We start from the raw sequence: 24,096 nt of genomic DNA on the forward strand, positions 1-24,096 counted from the left end.
CACATTTGTATTTATTGCGTAAAAAATGAAAAAAATAAATTTAAAATTTATCACTAGCAAACTCATAACCGTAACTTCTTAGCATGTTTATTTATCTTCAAATTCTCAACCAGGGCCATTATATCTATTTTCTCAACTATCGAGATATTCAACTCCTTAAATACGTTTTATTTTTCTTGAAGAACGTTTTAGATATAAGTGAAAAACTGAAAATGATTTACATCACTCGTTCACTTACCCTCTACACAAACTCTCGCTGTATTTTAGCTTATGCTGAAAATGTTTTGTACAAATCGTATGTTTTATTTAATTTTGTGAATTATTTATTGTGACTAAATCTAGAGCATTAAATGTGACACAAATAAATGGCTTAATTAGTTTGAGCTCTTAATAAGTGTATATAATATCTAATTTAGTTTCATAAATGTACGTGAAAGAGCGTACCTTATATATTAAATGAGATTACTGTATAAAGATACACAGTAATCTTAATGATATACTCTAAAACCCTTTTATAGAAAGTTTATGCAAAATTTTTGGTTAGATTTTGCTTTTACAAACCTTAATGCTTAAATATTACTTTTTGTAATTTAAATAAAGTAAAAAATAAAAAAATTCTAAACTATTAATTAATAACACCATAAGTTGACTAAAATGTTCATTGAATAACTGATAATGCCATTCATTTTGTATGTACGTGTGACGGGGGAGTTATTTCCACATTATTCCAACTGTAACCGCCAATGGTGCCAAATGTATTTTAAACTTGCCAGTTAAAAAAATGAAAAGAAGGTCATGTAGATGTTTACGCAGGATGGTTATAAATTATGCCCTTCTGTGGTGCAGTGTTGCCAGATTGGTCTACAAGTAGCGAATTGGGCTACTTTTAAAAGTCCTCACTATTCAGAATCAAATTGGGCTACTTATTATTTTTCAAACGCTACAAATCTTAAAAGTCCGCTACTTTCTTACCGAATTTTATACTACTTTTTAAGAAAAATTTCATTTCCTAATGTAAAATGATTCTGAAAAGTCTGCAGTTTCTATATCTTTTTTAAAAAAGAATTTTTTCTTTCTTCCTGAAAACGTTTGACCAGATTTAATTTTGGATTCTTGATTTGTTTTTCTATGCAGTCTAGAATCTCTCCATATCTATGCTTTATTTGTGATCACAACATTCAAATACGCCATCTGGGGAAAGACCGGTTTCCTGCCTTTGGCCCTTCCCTCTCCTCCTCTTTTAGTTGTATAGGAATGTACTACGATATTTTTCCTTTTTTTTAATATTTTTCTTTATTTAATGAAATTATTTTTTAAAATTTTCGTGATACTTTTCTTTAGAGCTATGTTTAATGTAGTTTTAGGTTCTATATAGTTTTCCAACTTAAAAGATTTTAATCTATATGAATATCAAGTGAGAAACTAACGTACTTCCTCCCTCAATGACTCACCACACGCTAATGGGGAAAGCATGCGAAGTGTTACCATAGATAGAGAGTTCTGCTCTATGCCACCAGCAGCCCATTTCGATCGCCAATATATATATATATATACAGTGCACTCCCGATTATCCGAGTTAATCACCGGGACAGGTCGCACGGACAATCGAAAAACAAGGATAATCCGAAAACTCCTTTTATTAAAGAAAAATTCAATATCAGTACAAAAAATATATAAATTACTGACATTTGCATGCATAACATCAAACTAGGAATTTTCCTTATTAAAAAATGTGTAATGCGTCTTCGCCATATATCGATACACATATTTTACGAACCGCAGTAATGTCACCGTAATCAAATCCTCCCATATAATCTTCATTCATTTACTACATCTCACAAATTTCATTCATTTACTACACCTTTGACATCAGTTACTATCATCACTATTTGATTTAACAACATAACAATATCTTCATCAGTCAAATACTGGAAGCCAAGCTCACATGCATCACTTTGAAACCAATCTTCTAAATTTTCTTCATAAAGAATTTCGAAACCTTAGATTTCTTTTGCTTGTTCGAGAATACTGTTATCATATTTTTCTTGAACATCTGAAGAGGATTGTTCATCAAGCGGTATCATCTTTCTCCCCGATCGTGATAACGTAGACAATTTTCCATATCATCCATAATGTAGACGATTTGTTCCATATATTGCAATCCAATAACGAATATTGCTTTCCAAAAATTTGGTAGTGTTATAACTTCATGAATCAAATTTTTTTAATCTTGAAAATGTTTCTCTTTATATTTTTTGCGTGACTCTGGAATGAGCACGGATAATCGAGAGTGTACTGTATATACAGTGGTGATCAAAAGTGTAGACATTTTTTTAAAGTTTCATGTTTTTCAACTTTGTGTGTTTGTAGAATATATTAATTTTCATTTAAATACAAACGTTTACATATCAAATTAAAGGTAATTTAATGTAGAATTTAATAATAAATACAATAATCTGTATTACAAAAAAAGTTATGCAAATAATAGTAAGATCTATCTTAGATTTGCATTTTTTTAAAGTGATGCTTACACAATCAATACTTACTAGGATAACCCTTATTTTTTAAGACAGCTACGCAGCGTCTTTTCATCGAGTGAACGAGTGTTTGGAGTTCATCTTTTGTAATTGCACAGTGCCAAGAATCAATTATAGCTTCAATAAGTTGTCTTTTATTGGATGGACATTTTTTTTGTACAAGAATTTTCAAACGTCGCCACAAATTTTCAATTGGATTGAGATCAGGGCTGTTTCCTGGCCATGGTAATATATCTATGCTTTTATTTTGAAACCATGCTTTGCATAGTTCTGCTGTGTGGCATGGAGCTGAATCCTGCTGAAAAATAAATGGTGTGTTGTTAGGGAAGAGATCCCTGATTGAAGGTATCAATTTTGGTTTCTGGACAGTTCCGATGTATTTTTTGGCATTCAGGATGCCATCAATCACTTGAATTCGGCCCACACCATCTGCAGACATACATGCCCAAATCATGATATTTGTTGGGTTTTTTGTACTTTGCTTAAATGCAATCAAGATGAAGTGCTTCACCTACTCTACGTCTCACGTATTTTCTACCATCACTACCAAAGAGCGATATTTTACTGTCATCGCTCCAGTTTACTTCCTTCCATTGATTTTCTGACCATTTAATGTGTTTTGCCCACTTAACTCGTTTATCACGTTGCTTTTGATTTAAATATGGTTTTTTCCTTGGAATTCTAGCTTGTAGTCCAAATCCTGATAACCTTCTTCTTATTGTTCTTGAACTTACTGCAATACCCGCTGCATTCATTTCACATCTAATGACATCTGCTGAAATTTTTCTATCTTGAAGGCATAGCCGATTAGTTTTTCCATCGGCAGTAGCAATTGTGCATTTTTTCGGCCTGATTTGGCTTTATTTTCCACTGATTTCGTTTTTTCATAACGTAAACAGAACTTTCGTAATCTAGAACAAGTCACTGAACCACCAACTTGTCTTGTAATTTCAGCATAAGGGAGGCCATTTTCTCATAATATGACAATTCGGCTTCTTTTTGTAGATGTCCAATTAATTCTTTTTGTTGATGACATTGTTTAAAATTAGTTTCATTAAAAAAAAGAACTTTAAATATTCAAAAACAGCAATACTCTATTTAATTGTACTAGTATGCATCATTCCGCAAAATATTTCCACAACAATAACTCTTTTACCAACCAAATAACCTAAACTATACTTACAGACATTTGATTAGTCCTAAGAACAGTGTCCCCTCTCAGAATTGTGGCGACATTGTCGCAGAACGTTACCAATTTCTTGCAGAAAGAATTTTCTTTTGGGAAGTAAAGAGTTTTTTTTTTCCCTGCAGAAATTTTCAAAAGATTTTATCTTTTCTTCAGAATTATATTCAAAATATGCCTTTCTCGCCTATCTGAGTGGAAAAAAATGCTTTTTCTATTCTCATTTGTGAACGATGAAAAATTAAGATTAATGAAGTAAAAAATTTGGTTTTCTTTGATGCAGAAAAGTTCATTCAAATTTTTTTAATGCAGTTATTACTATTGATTTCCACATAGTTTTAAAATCAGATATTTTTAACATGATATTCTTTATTGCAACAACTGAATCTCGAAGTGAAAGCGCGCATTTAGTAACCCTTTTTTGAAGAGTCCTACGGATTTCACGATTTAATTTTTTTTTAATGAGATGATTTACAAAATGCGAAATAGGAAATATTAGTGTGTTTTCTCCCTACAAAATGCGAAAATATAGCCCATAACATTAGAACAAAAAAAATATTACATATTTATTTAAAAAATTATTTTATTTCATCTGAAAAATTTTTTTTTTTTTGAAGATGATGCTTTTGTTACTTTAATAGTATGTATATTTGTTACTTTTAAAAGTATCTTGCAGATAGATATTAGTATTAGAGAGGTATGTCGTAGAAACCCCAAAAAATTCTGCCATGGGAGAACAGTGTTTAAGTGAAAATTAATATACTCTTCAAGCACTCTGGTTCGGCGATTTTGATTTTTAGCCGGGATGACTATCCTTAAAACTGGACTTTTAGTGACTTTAAAAAAAAAATTTTAAATCTCATGGTGGTCTTAGGTAGGATTTGAACTGTCCTCGTCATTCACACCATTTTAATCCACTTTTACTATTTCAACACTATTTTGATGATTTTACTATTTGTAACTCGATTAATTGTTTCCTTAATAGGCAATTTGCCCTATGATTAGTTTTTAAATTTTGTGCCTTTAATATTCTGACTAATTGTAGATATATAATTTTGTTCAAGAGTATTGTTCGCCCGCAAAGTTTACAGGCTGTTGCCATTTGACTTTTGTATCTTATGTATTTTATGCATTTTTTGTATTTTATGTTCTTTAATGTTTTTTTTTACTTGGTTTTTAATAAACATTTACCCGTATGCCCTCAATTGGGGCAGGTCGGGGTAAATATTTTCAATACTCTTCAAGCACACAAAGTTGATAAACATGAAACTTTCAAAAAATGTCCGCATTTTTGGCCACCACTGTATGTGTATATATACACATATCTATATATATATTTCCAAGCGACAAAAAAAAGCCTCATTGCAACTCCCCGAATGGCAACGCTAGAAAAATCGACCAATGATTGCCGCTAAAAATTTCACATGCCAAATCTAGCTGAGGTGGCTCAACATATAGCGCTTTTAAGAACGGAAACTGGAATAACCTGAGAAAGCATCAGCTGCGGCAATCTCATACTATTGAGCTAAACAGAAGTGAGTAGTCTTTGTCGATAGATCTCTATTTTAGTATTTTGTCGAAAGTGCTTTTTTTTCTCACAAATTTATATTCTACGAATTTATTTTACGATTTTTGATTTATATCACGAATTTATTTGTTTTATTATTGCTATTAGTTATTCATTGAAAAATGAGTCTCAGTCGTGCTGTTACGCTTTAAGATTTTATACTATAGCACATTTCTAATAGGTTTAACGAATTACATGTCATTTATCTGAATTCAAATTTATTTTAATGACTTAGTATTTACTAAAAAGATTTAATTTTTTCTTTTAAAAAAAGTTGTTACATGGATTTGAATTATTGTTTTGAATTCTTAGAATTTTGTGCATTTGCAATATACCTAAGTTAGTAGCGAGCTTTGTTTGTGAAGCAAACCATATAAAATTGCGTTGCAATTTTCGGGGGTTGGCGAGCATCAGCGAGCAGGGGGTGCAGCCCACTGCTATGTATAAATATATACACACACATATATATCCACATAGTCTTTTGGGCTACAAAATGATCGATTCCGCTACTTTTGGAGCTCCCATTCACTACTTTTCAATCATCAGTTCTGGCAACACTGCTGTGGTGTGTTTTTTTATTTTTAGTTTCTCCTGGTCCACTGACGAGAAGTTGACGATTAATCTGTGACGGATCACGGAAATCTCCTCCTTCTAAATGTTGGAGTTTTTTTAGCATAAATACCTATTAGGAATCTTCCCTAATATTTTTTCTCCCATTTTTAAGAAACAGTCATAAAATAAAATAATTTTTAGAATAATATAAACACTCTTAATATTTCCATATTTATTATAAGTAATAATAAATATGGATGAGGGGATATTTATATTTAGTGGTTGGTGCAGATGATTAATATCACTTGATAACTAAAGAATTATTTAATTGTTCTTGCCCTTTTTTCTGTCATATTTATGTGAATGAGTACTGTTATAATATTCAGTTAGCGTTGATATTGAGCAATATTATGATTTTAGGTTGAATGTTCTGAAAATCAATTTTTTCGAAAATGAGTTAACGGATTTCACTCCTGGATTTCTTAAATTTAAGTAATAAAATGTAAATAAGCCCTGTTTTAGTAAGATAAGTTTATTTTTCACCATCAAATTCAAAATTATTGAAACTTTTTACTTTCCTTTAATTTTTAATTTTCTTATGAATTAAAGTCTAGTGATAAAACCTGTAAACTGAAATTAAATTAATTAAAAAACAAAATTTTGTTATTTCTGATAATTTTTTTTACCTTTCCAAGTGCTTATTTAGTTTTTTTTTTTTATTGAATATGTCATTTTCTTTCCTTTTTTTTTATTAAATTATTACAAACATATTTTTGAACAAAAATGTTGTTCAATTTGTATTTTTGCATATTTATCAGAACATTTATTTAATTTTCACTACTTATAAAAGAGAAAAACAAAATTTAAAATGTATTTTAATTTTATATATTAGACCAGTAATATAAATTTCTAAACATAATAGCAAGTGTTAGGATTTTTTTCTTAAAGAAAAGTAAATTGTGATTATATATTCTTTATATAAAGGGAGAAATTTAAAGGTAAAAAAAAAATTTTTTTTTTAAATTATGCTCTTTATAATACTTTACTAATCTGCTGTAATGTAGTGATGTTTAATTGTATACATCTTTGTAGCAAAGCCCTATAATTAGAATGATAAATTATATTATGAATTAAATCCTAAAGATGGTTTACATTAAATTTGATATAAATGCTTCAGCTCTATGTTATTTTTTATATATATATATTGAAATCTATTCATGTTTCTGTATATTTATTTTGATTTCAGATCAGTCAGTGGAGCAATATCTGTCCGAAAAAAACATGGCCTTCATAAAGACTGGAAAAACAAAGATAGATTTGACAATTATTGGGTGCCTAGAAAAAGAGCCTTCACAGATGATAAACTCACTCTTCAAAATAAAGAATTTTTACAAGAAGTAATGCTAGAAAAATTTTTAAAACCAGGAGAAAGTCCTTTGAAAGAGAAGGAGACAATTGAAAGACCAAAATGGACTCCTGAGTATGCTTGATACTTAAAAAATCTTATTGAAACAGAATTTTTATATTTCAAGAGTGATATTAATTAATCTTTTAAATATTGCACTCAGCATGCTACAGCCTAATATTCTGGTCCGCTTATTATATCAACCTTTATACTAAAAAAGTTTTTTGTTTTTTTTAATATATTTAAACTTTACATGTAAAACAAATCGTCTGGTCGTACATTGTTGAATTTCATTAAAAAATTGAAGCAAATCTGAAATGACAGTTATGGAAACAATGTTACTCTTTCTTGTGTTTGTTTTCGCACTATAATTACACTATTTTATTTATTTTTAATCACAGTGAATGGGATTAAACATTTTTAATTGAAAGAAGCATTACTATAAGAATAATAAATAATGTTAATGAGTTTCCCCCCTCTTTCTCTTTGTGTTTCATTTATCCTATATCTTGCTGATCTTTATCGAAATTTAAGGTGATGCCTTTTCCCTGTATTTCTAATTACATATTTATGTGGTGACATGACATGATATTTATATAGTATATGACAATATTTAAATAATTTAATTTAAATATTTTGATTTAAATCACTCGATTTTTTTTAAAAAAAAATTCATTAATTCAAATCAATTGATTTGTTTTTATAAAAAAAATTATAATTTGAGTTGAAAATTGTAAATCTTTTTTATAATAATTTGTAAGTATTCGTGAAGTTGTATTTTTTTAAAGTCTGATTCATTGATATTAAAATTTTTATTTAGCGAAATAATGAGAGGGTAATATATGTTTATCATTAAATAATGATAAGTGTAAATCATAATAAAAAAGTAAGACTCAATATGGATTGAAATTTGTAAAAATTTTAAATTAATATTATCCATTAGCTATATATAAAATAATTGGCTATTAATAAACATATGCCAATTGTACCAATTTAGTTTCATGTTCATTTAAATGCAAATGCTTTTAAAACTTAATGTGTAGTTTCTTTATAAGTAATGAAGAAGAAATAAATTTCTGCCCAGAGTAATATAGAATAATTAATTTTTTTATGCATCCTGTTCTATGTTAATTTATAATTCATTTGATATCTTACTGACAAATTGTATCTTTGTATTTGCAAATTCATAAATATATTGAATAAAAACAACTGTGTTAGCTTGTAATAATTATTTTAACATTTTTAGTCAGATATATTAACAGGAGTCTGTCTAGGTTTTTTTGAGGGGTACCTATTTTGTGAAAATTTAGACATAATTTGTAAAAAATACAAAAAAAATAAAATTTTAAGAAAAAGTATTTTGTGAAAGTACCGTTTTTCCTGAAATTGAATTTGTGAAGGTACAGCTGAACGGTTGTAAATTCGGCCTGGGCAGACCCCTGATTAAGTACATTAGTTATAATAGTTTTTTAAAACGCCATTAAGCAATATTATAGCTTTGGTTTGATGTATGTAAAAAAAAATTCAAAAAATGATTTAAATAAAAAACAATCTTTGATGATTGATTAAATAAAGGGTCAAAAGAAGCAGTTTAGGGTAAAGAATTTTAATAATTTCTTAAAATTTACCCACATAACAATTACAAAGCACACAAAAAAGTTAAGAGTTGGTATCAGTTGAAAATCTTTACCTCTATTTAATGAATATAGAGAGAGTGAGAGTGCTGATCATTTGGGTAAACTACTAATTACAAATGTGATTTTTTTTTAACATAATCTAGATTTTTACCAACGCTGAGCTCGGGTATATAGTACTACAAAAAAATTATGTGTTGCATCTTTTAGAACTTTATTTTGTTAATCTTATAGGAAGGATATTTTGAAGTAAATATAAGTAATTATGCCACATTTTTTTTTGGGGGGGGGAGGTATGCAGCATTTTAAATTCTAATACAAACAGAGATTTTCTATAATATAAATATCGATGCTTCAAAGTTAAATGCAGAGATACTTTTAAAAAGTCAAAATTTAAATTTTTTTTTTTTAAAATTAGTTTTCTATGTCATGAAAGAATTCTATATCTAATTTATTCTTTCTTCACCTATACACCACCCTTCTGTGCTGAAACTATTGATGATAATTCATAGAAATAATTTTTTTCTTTTATCTCTGCAAATCTTAATGAGGACTCTTAACATTTTTCTTGGTAGATTTCTAGAGCTGTTACTGAATTCCTTATGCAAATTATATTTCTTCACCTTAAATATCTTATTAAATGCTGCTTCCTCTTCTTAATCATTATTAAATCAATGTAAATTAAAGTCTTTTTTTTATATATATATCCATTATGTTTCTGCCTAATCAATTATATGGGTATTGGTAAAAGCATTCCTTGTATTTCTAAGATTTATAAATCTAACATTTAGAACTTTGAGTTTTGATTCCCAAGTCATACACATTAGTGTTTCGATTTTTGTATTGAAATTTTAGACGCTTTAAGAAATTCATGATTGAATGGGAGAAGGAGGTTTAGGTTACGCTTTATATCATTTGCTGAAAATATTTCAATTTATTTCTTTGCTTGATATTGCATCTCACAGTTTAAATAATTATATATTATAATGAATTTTATTGTCCATTTTTAGTGTTTAATTTATTTTCTTGCCTACTTTAACCCACTGGCGGTTAAGGAAATGGGCAAAATTGGGAGAATGTTTCTCCCCTACACACAGTTCCCCTATCAGTTAACATGGGAAAACCGGTTTTGCTATGCAGAGAAGACTGCAGGTTAAAATGCGACTTTTTACGTGCAGAACCGTCAGTGAGTTAAATAAATAATTGATTGAATATCTGGTTTTCTCATTGTATTTGAAATTACGAAATTATCCAGCATTTACCTGTAAAAATTTATTCTATCAGTTCAACAAGTTATTATTGTTTTTCTTAATATAATTATTTATTTATTGTTTTTTATTCAGATCTATAAGAACCGGTGTCATAGCACGGAAAATTGGTATTTATCCATTGTGGACTAAATCTGGCCAAAGAATTATGACAACTTTGTTACAGGTATCTTCTTTTTTTTTAGGAATTTATATATAATGTCTTATAACATGAAATTTGTCAAATTACTGGACCATGTCTTAAAGTACAAATCATGCAACAACATTTTTACCTTAAATTTATTTACGTATCGCACAAATTACAACAAATGATCATTTTTATTCTTATCTTGTTACTAATTTAAATTAATATTTTTAAATGATAACTTACCATAATTTTCTGCCTGCAGAATTCATAATGAGTTCTATGTTTCTAATAAATTAGATGCACACTAGCTGGCCTCATTCAGAGCTTGCTAGGCTCTTGAATTAAAATATAGCTCTTCAGATATTTTGTTACCTGTTAAAATATTTAACATGGGTAATTATAACAAGAATATAGTTCAACTTGTTTGTTTACATGAAAAGTAGCCAACATGAGGAAAAAATTTTGATGGTTTTGTGGCGTTTATGTAATATAGATTTTTGGAATTATTTACTACGAATTATTGAAATTTTAACAATTTTAGTTATAAATATGAATACTTATTTAGTAGAAAAATGAAAGTTTTGTATGGTATTCTGAATAATTTTTTAATTGTAGGTCTTAGATAATCATGTCATCAGGTATAATCCTCCTGAAATATTTTCTCAGTCAAAATATTATGATGATTGCAAAGACCCATCTAAGGTTTATGGAAGTTTAGTTGTTGGTGCAGAAAGTGCCGATCCACAATTGGTGAGAAATTTATGATACTTAAGTATATCTATTCAAGGTAAATGGAATAAAAAGTGGCTCTTTACTGTAGCTGTAAACATCAGATTAATGGAAACACTCACTTCAAAGTTAAGATACAGGGTGATCCAATATAGCTGTTACTAACTTGGAGAAAAGCACATCATAGCAGTTACAAACTGCAAAGCATAATAAGCATCCTAATTTCATATTTTCTAGAAGTTGTTAAAAATTTTGCTCTGAAATTGCTTAGACTTTGCCCAAAAAATTATGAACCAAAAACACAATGGTCCCCAGACCGCGGACCAGAATTGGTCCATGAATCAAATGGTACTGGGCCGTCCAAGGGACATTAAATTATTTCCATTTTATTTACTTTGGTGTATTTCTCTTAGGTTTGTGTTGCTTTCTATGAACGAGAGGTTAGCTGGGAGCTGAAATAAAACTTAAAACTAAAATCTGTCATCTAAAGCTGCACCCATATCGCACATGTGACTGTATTTTGTTTCGAAGGCATGCTTAAATGCAACTAAATTAAAACCATCTAAAATATAATTAATTATTGTCTGCCCCCCCCTTCCTTCAATGGACCGTGGTAAAATTATCAAACATTGACCGGTCCATGGCAATAAAAAGGGTTGGGAAGCAAGTAATTAAATGATTTGACCACCAGCCTGACAATCACAAGTTGCTTAAAGTCACTATTTCTGGACCTATTTAAATATAATTTTTGACAATAATTACTAGAAAATATGAAATAAAGATAATTTAGATAAATAAGAGTACTATTTAAACTATGCACAAACAGCCAGTTCATAATAAGAAAGCATTCCTAGCTCCTGATGTGAGCAATTATTATGTTTTGCTCTACTCAAGTTTGTAACTACTGTACTGAATCACCCAGTATAGATGTTAGTTAGATGGGACAGTTTGTTAAATTTGAATAAAAAGAAATCATTTCTCTGGTGTGCATTAAAACACATATTGCTTAATTTTTTTATACTTAAAGCAATTTTTTTTTTCATAATTTTTGGTAACAAAAATTTATTTTTACTTTTAGGATTGTAAGTTTAAGATAATTTAAATAAGCAAAACTGAAAAAAAGTTTGTGGAGAAGAATCACTGGCTATAAACATTATTATTCTCATTAGCAATAATAAAAAATTATGTCATCTGCTTTAGCAAAAATAATGATGGTATTTTGTAAAAACAATTGAAAATTGTGAAAATGATTTTTCTTTTCTAAATCACGTTTTTAAAAAATTGATTCAATTAAAAACTTTTTTCTTCCTTTCCTGTACATTCAAAATATTAATTATAGAATCAAATTCTGATTATAAGTCTGACTGCTCCAAAATGCTTAGATAACAGAAGCTTGAATTATTGTTATGATTAATTTGTCATTTCTTATTTATTGTATTAAATCAACTGGGGATGTTATTTATTGCAATAAAATAACTGTAGGTATTAATTGTGTTAAATTCTTGATGTTGTAATATTACTGGAAGGACTCAAAGTACAGCAGCATAAAACAGAACATGTTGTCTTTATGAAATTTTATTGAGAAAAGGTAAAGGTATAGATTACACACAATGGTTATAGTATACGAGTTTCGGCGCCATCTATTGACGTTAATTTGAATTGAGGAATATTAGAGACGGAACAATTACAAAATATTTTTTTATTCTTGCTTCCAGTTCACTGCTGCTTATAATGGCTTGTTTGCAGAAGCTGGTGTCATGCCAAAAAGAAAATTGACCAGATTCCGTATAACTCCAGACGCTAAGCTTGAACCTGGTAAATATAATATGGCTTTTCAGTTTATTTTAAATCTTATTGGGAAATTTTTTTTTCAGTTTTGTTTTATTTCATTCTATTTTATTTCTTATCGTTTTTCCTTGGAAGAAATTAATTTCAACTGGTATTTTATTTTAATTTTCTTTTAAATCTCAGGATATGTGAATTTGTTTTGTTTTTTTATGTGCTTTACAGGGGTGCCAATTGTACAATTTATTTTTAATTCTTAGGATTTCATAATGAAGATTGCAATCTTTAGGTTGAGTAATTAAATTTACAGTTTTTGAAAATTTCTGTAATAATTTGTTCAAAATGAGTTTTCCCTCCCTTAACTACCAAGAGTTGTGAAATTTTGTTGTGTGCAACTTATCTATGATAATTTTTTTTCTACCTCCTAAGCAATTCTAAAAATAATTATTAAAATACAAAATTGATTTTATCAAAATAAGAAATAAAATAAGGCAAAGAAATCCCTCTTCCAATAAGCTATTTTGAAACTTTATCTTTGCACTTTATAGAAAAGCAAAAAAGAACACGAGCTTAAATCTAAAATGCTGTGAGCAAAAGTTGTTTGTGTTTCAAATGCAGGATGATAGAAAGCTTGGGCTAGTTCTAATTTAATCAGAAACTGGAGCATTGATTCCAAGTGATCAAAAGAGTCACTTTTCTTTTATTTAATAATAAATCCATGCATAATTCCTTTAATATTATATACCTATATGGAGTTAAATAGTATGTCAACATTAAACTTGAGCTAATTCGAATTTTCTAAATGCTTCCTGTATATATTTCTGTGTTATTGTACTTCTGTTTTCGAATTGTTAGTTAGAAAAGTTGATACCTCTGATATAAGATAATTATAGAATATCTCATAATAATGATGAATATGTCTTCAAGAAACGCTTCTACTCTGGTTTTCAAAACTTTCATGGAATTTCAATGTGCAAACTCTGTGGATGGTATTTATTTTCTTCTGCAATAGAGCAAGAAAGGTTTAAATTGCAAAATTTAGCATTTTATTATATTTTTAAAAATCATGATAAATGATTCGGATATTTTGATAATTGTGCAGACTGTAATACACTAAACATGTTTATTTCTTTAATGGAATTTGGAATAAAAACAATTTAAGCTGAGTTCTTGCAATGATGAAAATTTTTTGAACTTCTCCCAAAAGGATTTTTACAAACCTACACAAAGGATAAAATGAATCTAACACATAAAGTCTTTTCTTTTATGTTACTTACAGAAATATTTTCATACAGGTTTTATCTGTTTTCACTTTAGATGTTTAGCATTTTAGTATAATTTCTTATTTAATCTCATTTCCATATGCATGTATTAATATAGTATTTTTCTTTTATTATTATTTAACTTTCATCGTCTTGCAGGTACTCCTTTGTTCGCCAATCACTTTGAGGTTGGTGATTATGTTAATGTCCGAGGCATTACGTAAGTTAAATTTAAAAATTTTTAAATTCAATAAATGTCAATTAAATTGAAATGAAAAAATAATCATATGCCTTGTGCTATTTTGTCCTTATATACTATTTGGAAATGTATGAATTGTCATATACTATTTTTCTTATAGATTTAAAATGTGTATATCACTAACGTAATATTAAATAAGCGTAAAATTTTAAGACTTGTATTGTTTTTATCACTTCCATAATTTCACAGAGTGGTATTACTACTTTAAATATGATATGTTACATTTTTACGATAAGCTAAATAGAAATAATTGAATGCTCAAAACAATTATATTAACTTTGATGCTAACTGGACCAAATTTTTATAAGAGATTCCCTGACTGCAGTTAAGTGTTTCCTTCTTTCAATTTTCTGACTTTTAGAATCACACCTTTTGTAGCATTACATCTAAAATTGTGATGTTTCTCGTTAATAATGCAATAGTGATTTATTTGAAAAAATTTAGAAATGTGAAGCTTTTATCAATTTTTTTCGCAAATAGCTTGCATGTTTGTTTGTGGGAGGCAGATATTACCACTTTCCAACTGGCTAGAGTGCTCAAATTTGAATAAGAGCTTCTGTTTAATGACAATACAGTTTTCCTGGTTGCTACGCATAAAATTTATTATTGATCACTCTTTGCAACAACAACAAAAGGTGACACACTGAAATAAAAAAAAATATATGATTTTCAAGCTTAGCTATTTCTAGTTCTAGTGAACTAAAGTTATTTCTAGTGAACTAACAAATAGAAAATTTTATTTCTATTATTCATAAAATGAAAACTTGAGGGACAGTTGTTTCACTGGAATCAAATTCTACCATCACCTAAAATTTCCTCATGTTTTTGGGAAATAGTGCATCTCTCATTTTTGTTTTTAATATTGCAAAAATAATTTTTTTTTCCCTGTTATATTCCACTTCAAAATTGTGGCTTTGAACTTATTTTTTGAAATTAGAAAAATATTAGTAAAAAATGCTTTTCACTTCTGAAAGAATTTCTAAAACTCCAATACATTACCTATTATTTCTGTATTATTTAAGAAATTTTTTTATTCAGCACTATTTTAACCTCTATTTAATGCTACATTGTTTACAGTAAAAAATTTTAAGATCTTTATCATTGCACAAAAGTTATAGCAATATAATAATTGTTAAAAATTAAGCATGTAAAAATAATAAATATTTAACTATGGTAATATAATAATATAAGGTATATGAAAGCAATAATTTCTATTGATACTATCAAAAGCAGCTTTGAAATCAATAAAAAGATTGTGTTTCAATGTTAAATTCCATTGACTTCTCTAAAATCTTACGGAGACAAAATATTCTATCTTTATTTGATTTCCCAGCATGGAATCTACATTGATATTTTCCTATTTGTGAGTCAACGAATAGTAACAGCCTGAGAAATAAAATTCTAGATCGAATTTTATAAGTTAGGCAAAACAAACTAATGCCACGATAGTTGGTACAGGTCATAGGATCTCCTTTCTTGTGAGTAGGAGACAAAATGGTAATATTCCAATCCATTGGCATAATCTCAGAGTTTCAGATGTCAGTAATAAGTTCAGATAAATTCCTCAATAAAACAGGTTCACAATTTTTTAGTAGTTCTGCTGAAATAAGATCATGTCCCGAAGCCTTCTTAATCTTTAAGTTTGTAAATGCAGCCCTGATCTCCTCAATAGTTGGAGCCTCAACTTCTATGTCATTGCTGGATTTGGGTGCAATTATTTCAACATCCTCACAATATTCATTAAGAAGTTCATTAAAATGTTCGCACCGTCGTTTTAAAGTGTCCTGTTTATCAGTAATAATTTCACCAATTTTGTTTTTGCATAGACTAGAGGTCTGTTTAAAGTTCAGTCGACTGCAGTTAATTTTCCGATAGAATGCTCTGCATTTATTAATGGATTTCAGATGTTCAGCATCCTTAAACAATTCTTTATCAAAGACTTTTCTTTTGCCCTAAAGAGTTTATTCAGATCTTTTCTGCATCAATACACTATTTCTTGTGTGTGCTTGTATCATATGTTTACACGCAACATTCCTTTTATCATTAGCAATGACACAATTAACATCATACCAATCCTTAACCTTTTTCTTAGTTACTTTACCAATCACGGTATTGGCAGCGACAAATACTGTCTTTTATACATATCGATTTATTTTCCGTGCTATCGTCACAATTCATTAAATTCAACTATTCCTTTAGTTTTTCGCAAGTCTTATCCCTTCGCAAGTCTTTTAAGTTTATCACAGTCATGTTGTCTCAACGTTTTTCCCTTGAACTTCTTTGCGTTAGATAATTTTAATCTGACTTTAGTTATTATCAAGAAGTGATCTGAATCCACATTAACCGTATGATAAGCCCTCACATCCTTCAAATCTGAGTAATGTCTTGCATCAATTAGGTTAGCATAAGTGCCACATGGTTGGTAGCTTTGTGAATATTTTTATGTGGAAAGGACGTGCTTCTTATAATCATATTATGTGAAGTGGCAAAAACAATTAATTTTCGTCCATTATCATTAGTTGTATCAGGTAAACCGAATCCTCCAGTTAAAAATCTAAATTCCCTTTCTCTACCTACTTTAGTATTTAGATCCCCCGAAATATTTTTGATATCATATTTTGGACAACTGTTGTTGCTTTTGTTTAAATTTTCATAAAAAGGTATCTTATAATTATAAATGTTTAACTATGGTAATATAACAATTAGGTATATGAAATCAATTAAAAAAATAAAGGACCCTAACATTGTTAATTGTTTATCTTTATCTCCACGCTAAAGACTTATTTACTTTTTGCATTTCTAGTTTCTCCCAGCCCAATAATTGTTATACAGTACAGAACCCGTTATCCGGAAATCAGAAAACCGGAACGAAATTTGATAAATTTTCTCACCATCAGGGTGCGTAGCGTTTGTAAAAAGTACTTAAAGGTGCTTTTTGGGGATTTCGTTTTTAAAAGCTTTTAAAGGTGCTTTTTTCAGCTGGAGTTTTTAAAAAGTGCTTTTTTTTTTTCGAATAATTTTTTTCCCTCTTCAGTGATATCTGGTGGATCCCATGCATTTCACGAAAAATGGTGAGTTTGCTACGTAATTATTCACGCGGACTTCATGTCGTACCCACGTTATGACTTGCACATGCGCGCACACTTGAAACCGAAACCCGAGTGCTCCAATTCGGATAGCGAATATCAGATACTTATGAAATTTTTTTCTTTTTAATTTATTTTAATTTTGTTCTTGTTTATTTTATTTTACTTCTAACACTTTTTTTGACGTAGTGGGTAAGGGTACTTTTGTTCTGAGTTCAGGGTCAAGTTGAATTCACTCGGTGATGTGGGAAAGTACTGATTGTTTCGATTTGCGCCCGTTTCTTTTTGGTTTTTTTTTTTAACGCTTAAACTGTTTATAAAAAGTTTTTGTTTTTCAATAACATCATTGATTTAATAAAAAAATTTTGAGTGCTTGAAAATTTTTGTAAACTGCTTGAAAAGTTTTTAAAAAGTGCTCATTTTTGATTCAAAGATTTGGCTACGCACCCTGACCATTTTTTTAAAAAAAGGTTTTTTTCCTCTTAAGATTTTTCGATTTTGCTTTCTTTTTTTTAAAGATGTTTACCTTACCATCATTTTGGAAATAATCATTAGTGCATTACTTCATCGTTTTTTCTTATTTTTAAAATTATTTCCAATTTTTTTTAGTTGGGTTTAACAATAAAAAAACGGCTTTTGTAGCGATTCAAAAAACCGGAAAAATCAGTTATCCGGAATAGCGATGGTCCCGACCATTCTGGATAATCGGTTCCCTACTGTATAATGAAGATCTTTTATAATATATTAAAGAGCTTGTGTAGCAGAAAGATTAGGATAGTTTGTATATCGAAACCTGTGATTTTTCAGTGTTTATACTGAATTCAGTAATTTCTTGAACTCTTAAAATTTTTTGTTCACCATTAAACTTCCAATAAAATATTAATCAAAAACTTTGTTTTAAATATATTTTAAATTAGGCTATTAAATCCATATTATCTTGGTTGTAGTGTTTTTTTATTATTATTATTCTAATTGTTCATATATCAATGTTATTTTTCCAAAGTGATGTTAACTTAATGGAATATTATCAAGAATGGGCCATATATGGCAGTGGGTATGAAATTAAGTCAGGTAAAAATATAAGAGCACATTTAACGTTTAATTTAACAAATTCTTACCACTTTCATTTGCTATTTTGCATCATGATGACGATGCAATAAACATTAGCATAAATAGCATTTATATGGTAAGTTTTCTATTTGTTTAATCAAGTAGTTATATTTACTCCATTTTATGAAGTAGTTTTATATTGAAAATTTTACATTTAATTGTAAAAAAAACAAACATATTTTATGACTTAATGCTGGGTTTGCAGAAACATACAATTAATTTGTTATTTTAATAATAAGAATAATTGTCATTTTATAAAACTAAGCCACCCTATTGACAAATAAGAGGATATGCTTAAAAACTCTAAAGAAATTATAAATTTTTTTAATTTATTTTAAACAAAGTATTTTGTCTTTTATTTATATTAAGGTTAGAAATATAATCTTACAGGCGATATCATGGTTTTCAAGGTGTGATGAAGAGATGGGGTTTTAAAGGAGGTCCAGCAACTCATGGCTGCACAAAGAGTCATCGCAGGCCTGGCTGTATTGGTGGTGGCGTAAGATACTTTTCATCTCTAAATATTTTTAAATCAGATTCAAAAATTAAATTTCGTACATATATTTATTTGTAGAGAAAGCGTGGTGTCTGGAAAGGTAAAAAATTACCTGGACTCATGGGTGGATATGCTAGATTACAAAGAGGATTGAAGGTGAGAAATATTTATTTAATTTGTTTGAATTATTTTAACAAACTCAGTAAATGAAAAGTATACATGACATTTCAAAATTTCTCAATTTTGTTATTTCTCTTTTATATAGTTAATTTTTTTCAAAAAATATTTATTTGAGCTTATAGTTTAAAACTATAATTTTATTAACCTTAATTTGGAACAGTATAGCCATATTTTTTTGGCTTGGTTTATCTGAAAACTGTTTTAAAATGGTTCAAGGATTTAATGGCTGTTTAGTAGTAGCGCTTTGCTGGTATTTATCACTTAAGTGAAAATTCCGTAATTAATTTTAAAATTGTTTTTTTTTTTTAAATAACGTTGGTTTGAAAAACAAAGTTAGAAATAAAGGTTGAACTAAGACTGAATAAAAATATTTTTTATTGGTTTTAAATAAAATAAATAATATAACACTGTTGTAAAATATTAAAGATATTAGTTTTTTTTAGCATATAAATTAGCAAATTTATACAAAGAGGGAACTTCTCTTTGATTCACACTTATTGCTCACAGAGTACTCCATAATTTAGATTGTCACTTTACAAATTTCAAATCTTGTAACACTCATTCATACTAGTGCATTGGCACTCTCCTTCTTCACATAAATAATGCCATGTGAGAGGTTCTCTAAAATTCTTCATTGACTATTTGTTGCCAAGTGCACTCGTATCCTTCTTCCACTCCCAAAACATTCAGAAACTGTCACTTACACCTCTCATCCATTTTGGTATTAAAAAGCTTTTCAAAATAAACAAATGTTGAACAGTTAAATAAGAACTTTCTCCAAGAAATTTAAATTTTTCGAAAATGTCAATTACTGTTCATCTACCCAGCTTGTTAATTGCTACCTCAGTTAATACATAGTGTCTGCAATGTAATTAAAGTTTGATAACTGATTTTATTTACACTTGTAACTTAACTTACTACAAAACTGACCACAATTTGTTTCAAAATTGTGTGCTTTTTCCTAGAAAATGAGGATTAAACAAGACAACTCCTTCCTACAATCACAGGAGAGACAATCCGTAGTTTTTTATTATCAGATCATAATTATAAAAAAATGTTTACATTATTGTTAAATTTTAACTAGTAAAAATATTTCAAATAAAAAATTGGAAGTTCGTTGTATGAAATATTTTTATACTCTAAATAAAAATGACTTACATTCACATACTGAATAATATACAGTGAAACCTCCAAGAAAGTTCACCTTTATTTGCTATCATTTTTGGGAAGCATAGAATTTTTTTCCGTAGACTTTGTGTTGAAGAAAATCGTTAGGAGAGACCATTAAAACCTCTCCCCACTGTGGCAGAATTTTTTAAGGCTTTTTGCGACAAAACTCTCTACCACTAATGTCTTTCTGCAAAATACAACAAATATATATGTTACTTATTTAAAGTAACAGAAGTTCTGCATTTAAAAAAAGAAAAAAAAACTGTATATAATTTTTAACTGAATGTGTAATTTTTATTTTATTTTAATATGAGCGATATTGTCGCATTTTATTGAGAGAAAAACAAACTAATTATTTTCTTTTTGCATTTTATGAATCGTCATCACATTAAAGGAAAAAATCCTGAAATCTGTAGCAGTAATTACCGAAATAAAGTTACACGACAAGATTACTGAAATGCTTATTTCATTTCGAGATTTGGTTGTTATAATAAATAATATTATATTTAAAATATCAGATTTTAAAAACTATGTGGAAATCAATAGCTATAATTGCTAAAAAAAATCAATATAATCATTGCGTTAAAAAGTAAATACTCAAATGTGCGATTCGAATTTCTCATATTGTCTGAAATATATTGGGATATTTAAAAACCATGTGAAAATCAATAACTGCCGAAAACACAATGAAAACACTATGTTGATTTACAATACTGTCAGCTTAAGTTGAGCTTGTCAAAAAGTAAATATTTAAATAGACGATTCAAATTGTACATGTAGAAATAATATTAACTGATAAATGTAATTTTAAAAACCTTGAGGAAATTGGTAGCACTAGCAGCTAGCAGTTAAAGCCTGAATTAGCTGGTATTCTAGGCTTTACTAGCAATAGCTGCCGAAAATGTTTTAGCAATAATTATCAAACATTTAAAATATTGACTACAATATTGTGAACAATTTAAACACCGCATGAATAAACGATTGATATCGGCATAAACCGAGTGTGTTAAAGAGTGAATTTTAAGATCTACCATTTGAACTTCCCATGCCTTAATATTATTATAAAAAAAGTTTTTAAAATTTTTTTTAGAAAAATACGAAAATATCAATAATAACTATGATGTTAAAAAAAAAAAAACTTATAGCAATATTTATTGAAAAGAATGATCAACACACTACATATATTAATGATGGAATCAACGTAAGTTGTGAGCGCTGATTAAGTGAAGTTTCAAATGTGTGATTTAGAATCTTCATGTGTGCAATATATTAAAAATACTAGATAGATTTAATTTTAACCAAATTTGCTAAATTTTTATTCCTTTGAAGCTCTTTTTTTAGTGTTTATTGTAAAAGAAAAAAAGCTTCTACCTCAAGAAAATTTTATCAGTTCTTTTCTTACAATTAATTACAACTAGTTATCAATTAATAAACTCTTAATTTTGAAATATTTAAATTTTTTCAATACCAATTTATAGTTACATTTTGATGTTGCATAGACCATTTACGCTTTGAGGAAAGAGTTTTTTTAAAAATTGGGGAAGGTTGGATACTTGACATTTTTGATTTTGTTGAAATATTCACATTTGGCATGACCTTAAAGTAGCAAGAATCTGAAAATAATTTTTTTGCTCAACTTTCAAGGTTATTAATAGCCTAAAGCAATACTACACAAGTATGCAAAATAAGTCTTAAGTATAGTAGAAATAAAATCAATGCACAGATCTATGGTTACTGCTTCACCCTTTATATAATATAGCCTTAAACTATGCAGCTTGTACCTGAGAAATTAATTACAGAAATTATGGGAAAACTGTAAATTGTTTTAGGGGGATGTGGCAAAACACATGTACAGCACCGAGGCAAGCAATATATTTCCGATGCAATTCTTTACACTGAATCAAATGAAATCTCACCCTAGTTGACATAACTAATAATTAAGAAGTTATTTAAGTTTTATATAGAAATAGGGGAAATTTGACTAGTTCATATTTATGTGTTCCTGTGTATTTAATAAAGAAAATGACATGAACGCTTGTTTACTAACAGTTAAAAAATACAATAAGATTGATTTATGTATAAAAAATACAATTATATACTTTTTTGCATTTACCTACTTTAAATGCCCTCAAAACCTTAAAAAAATTTTTCACTGAAGTAAAAAATATCAAGTATCTAAATCTGGCTGACTTTTATAATGAATTTGGATAAATTTCGAAATTACAGAAATGTTTAAAATATTTATTTACAGATATGGCGTATTAATACAAAATATAACGTGCTATATGTTCATGGACCTGCTGTGCCTGGAATTATAAACAATTATTGTATAATTTACGACTGTTATATTGAGAAGAAATGTCACACTGAGGATGATCCCCCTCATTTTCCTACATTTTTTCCTGAAGATATGACAGAACCAGTAACTGAAAACTTATATGACGAACAGCTTCATAATTTTTCTGATCCATCCGTAACATTTGAAGATGAAGAAGCTTCAAAATCATAGGAATCATTGTATTTATCAAAAATATGTGTTCAGTTAATTTTTATTTTGAATAGTTTGTAATTATTTGTCATTCATAATTAAATTAGTTTAAGATTTTATTTGACTGGTCTAGCTTGACCCACTCTGTGAGTTCATTTTTTTAAAAAATTTAGCTGGATGAAAAAACTGTCAGAATCAATTTTTTATTATAAAGGATTTTATTTTATGTAAAATGCAGGAGTAAAAATATTTTTATTACACTTTTATTTCTCTTTCTACAACGTTTAAAATAAAAAGTCAAACTAGATCATTTTAGAATGGTGATAAATGATTTAATTTTCTTGACTCCTAAAATCTGTCTGTTATTAAATTAAGTGCATATTTTGTTATTGCATTAAACATTTAACTTAGCAAAAAAGCCAGTTTTTTTTTTGGTATTGTGTGTTGATGAGTCTTGCTGTATTTTATTGATACAAAAAGTTTCTAAACTGCGCATAGAGAATCATTTATTTGAAGGGCGGGAAATGTTTTTTTTGTTAAGCTACTTTAAAATACCGCCTCTCCAAAAAGAAAAAACATAGCAAGTACTTTAATGGAACAAATTATTTACAACAAAACAATTCATGATCATGGATGCCAGTCTATAAGAATTTCATGACTGAACTTATATTTTGACTATTTAACGCAGTCTAGAGTTATTTACCAGACTCTTCAGAAATTTATAACTGACACCAAAATGTACCTTTCCCTGATAATGGCCCATATATTAAATCAATAATTTTTTTTACGAACAAAAAAGCTAACTTTGTATATCTATTTTTCACTAGTCACCGAGTAGAAGCAATTTACTTTTCATTTTACCATTATCTTTTATCCTGGCTAAGTAAATTTTTTTGTTTTAAAAAATATTAATTGCAATTTAACTTTCGCTAGCATTACAAAAGCTCGGGAGAAAGTGATCAGAAATTATATTCAACAATAGTACAAATTTTGTATTCACAAACAAAATATTGAAGTTCAATCAATTCTATTCTTTCATTGCAGAGTGACATTATTACCTGATTCTTTAGCAATAACTATAAAAAATTATTTATTTTTAACAAAAATATTTCTCGCATTTTTAAGGAAATAAAAGAAAATTTAATTTAAAAAACAATCGGGTGAGAGATATTGATGGAATTTAGCAAACTGATTTCAGTCCCCAGGACTGAACAGTGGCACCCATGTTCATTCAGGGTTCCCACGGGTCAGGGAATTT

At 28.3% G+C, this 24,096-nt stretch overlaps 1 protein-coding gene across 2 annotated transcripts; it reads left to right on the top strand.

The window, feature by feature from the left end:
- Positions 1 to 52: 52 nt before the first annotated feature.
- Positions 53 to 22,957, top strand: mRpL3 (mitochondrial ribosomal protein L3). 2 transcript variants are annotated; one of them, XM_016056713.4, is made up of 9 exons: positions 53 to 295; positions 7,086 to 7,319; positions 10,222 to 10,312; positions 10,889 to 11,023; positions 12,718 to 12,817; positions 14,209 to 14,269; positions 18,895 to 19,003; positions 19,079 to 19,156; positions 22,602 to 22,957. In XM_016056713.4, the coding sequence occupies exons 1-9, from the start codon at positions 84 to 86 to the stop codon at positions 22,857 to 22,859; spliced, it is 1,278 nt and encodes a 425-aa protein (XP_015912199.3). In that variant the 5' UTR covers positions 53 to 83; the 3' UTR covers positions 22,860 to 22,957. The 2 variants fall into 2 exon arrangements, with proteins under 2 accessions (XP_015912199.3, XP_071036392.2); XM_071180291.2 differs by lacking the exon at positions 7,086 to 7,319 and having other exon boundaries at positions 75 to 295.
- Positions 22,958 to 24,096: the final 1,139 nt, after the last annotated feature.

Source organism: Parasteatoda tepidariorum, chromosome 1, assembly GCF_982258835.1.
Source record: "Parasteatoda tepidariorum strain Cologne lab strain chromosome 1, Ptep-v5.0, whole genome shotgun sequence".
Taxonomy (NCBI): domain Eukaryota; kingdom Metazoa; phylum Arthropoda; class Arachnida; order Araneae; family Theridiidae; genus Parasteatoda; species Parasteatoda tepidariorum.

Excerpts from the sequence above, each read along its gene's own strand:
- mRpL3 (XM_016056713.4), top strand. The coding sequence starts at position 84 with ATGTTTATTTATCTTCAAATTCTCAACCAGGGCCATTATATCTATTTT. Across the intron at positions 10,313-10,888 it reads TTATGACAACTTTGTTACAG|GTCTTAGATAATCATGTCAT; the intron begins GTATCTTCTTTT and ends TTTTAATTGTAG. Across the intron at positions 14,270-18,894 it reads GTTAATGTCCGAGGCATTAC|GCGATATCATGGTTTTCAAG; the intron begins GTAAGTTAAATT and ends ATAATCTTACAG.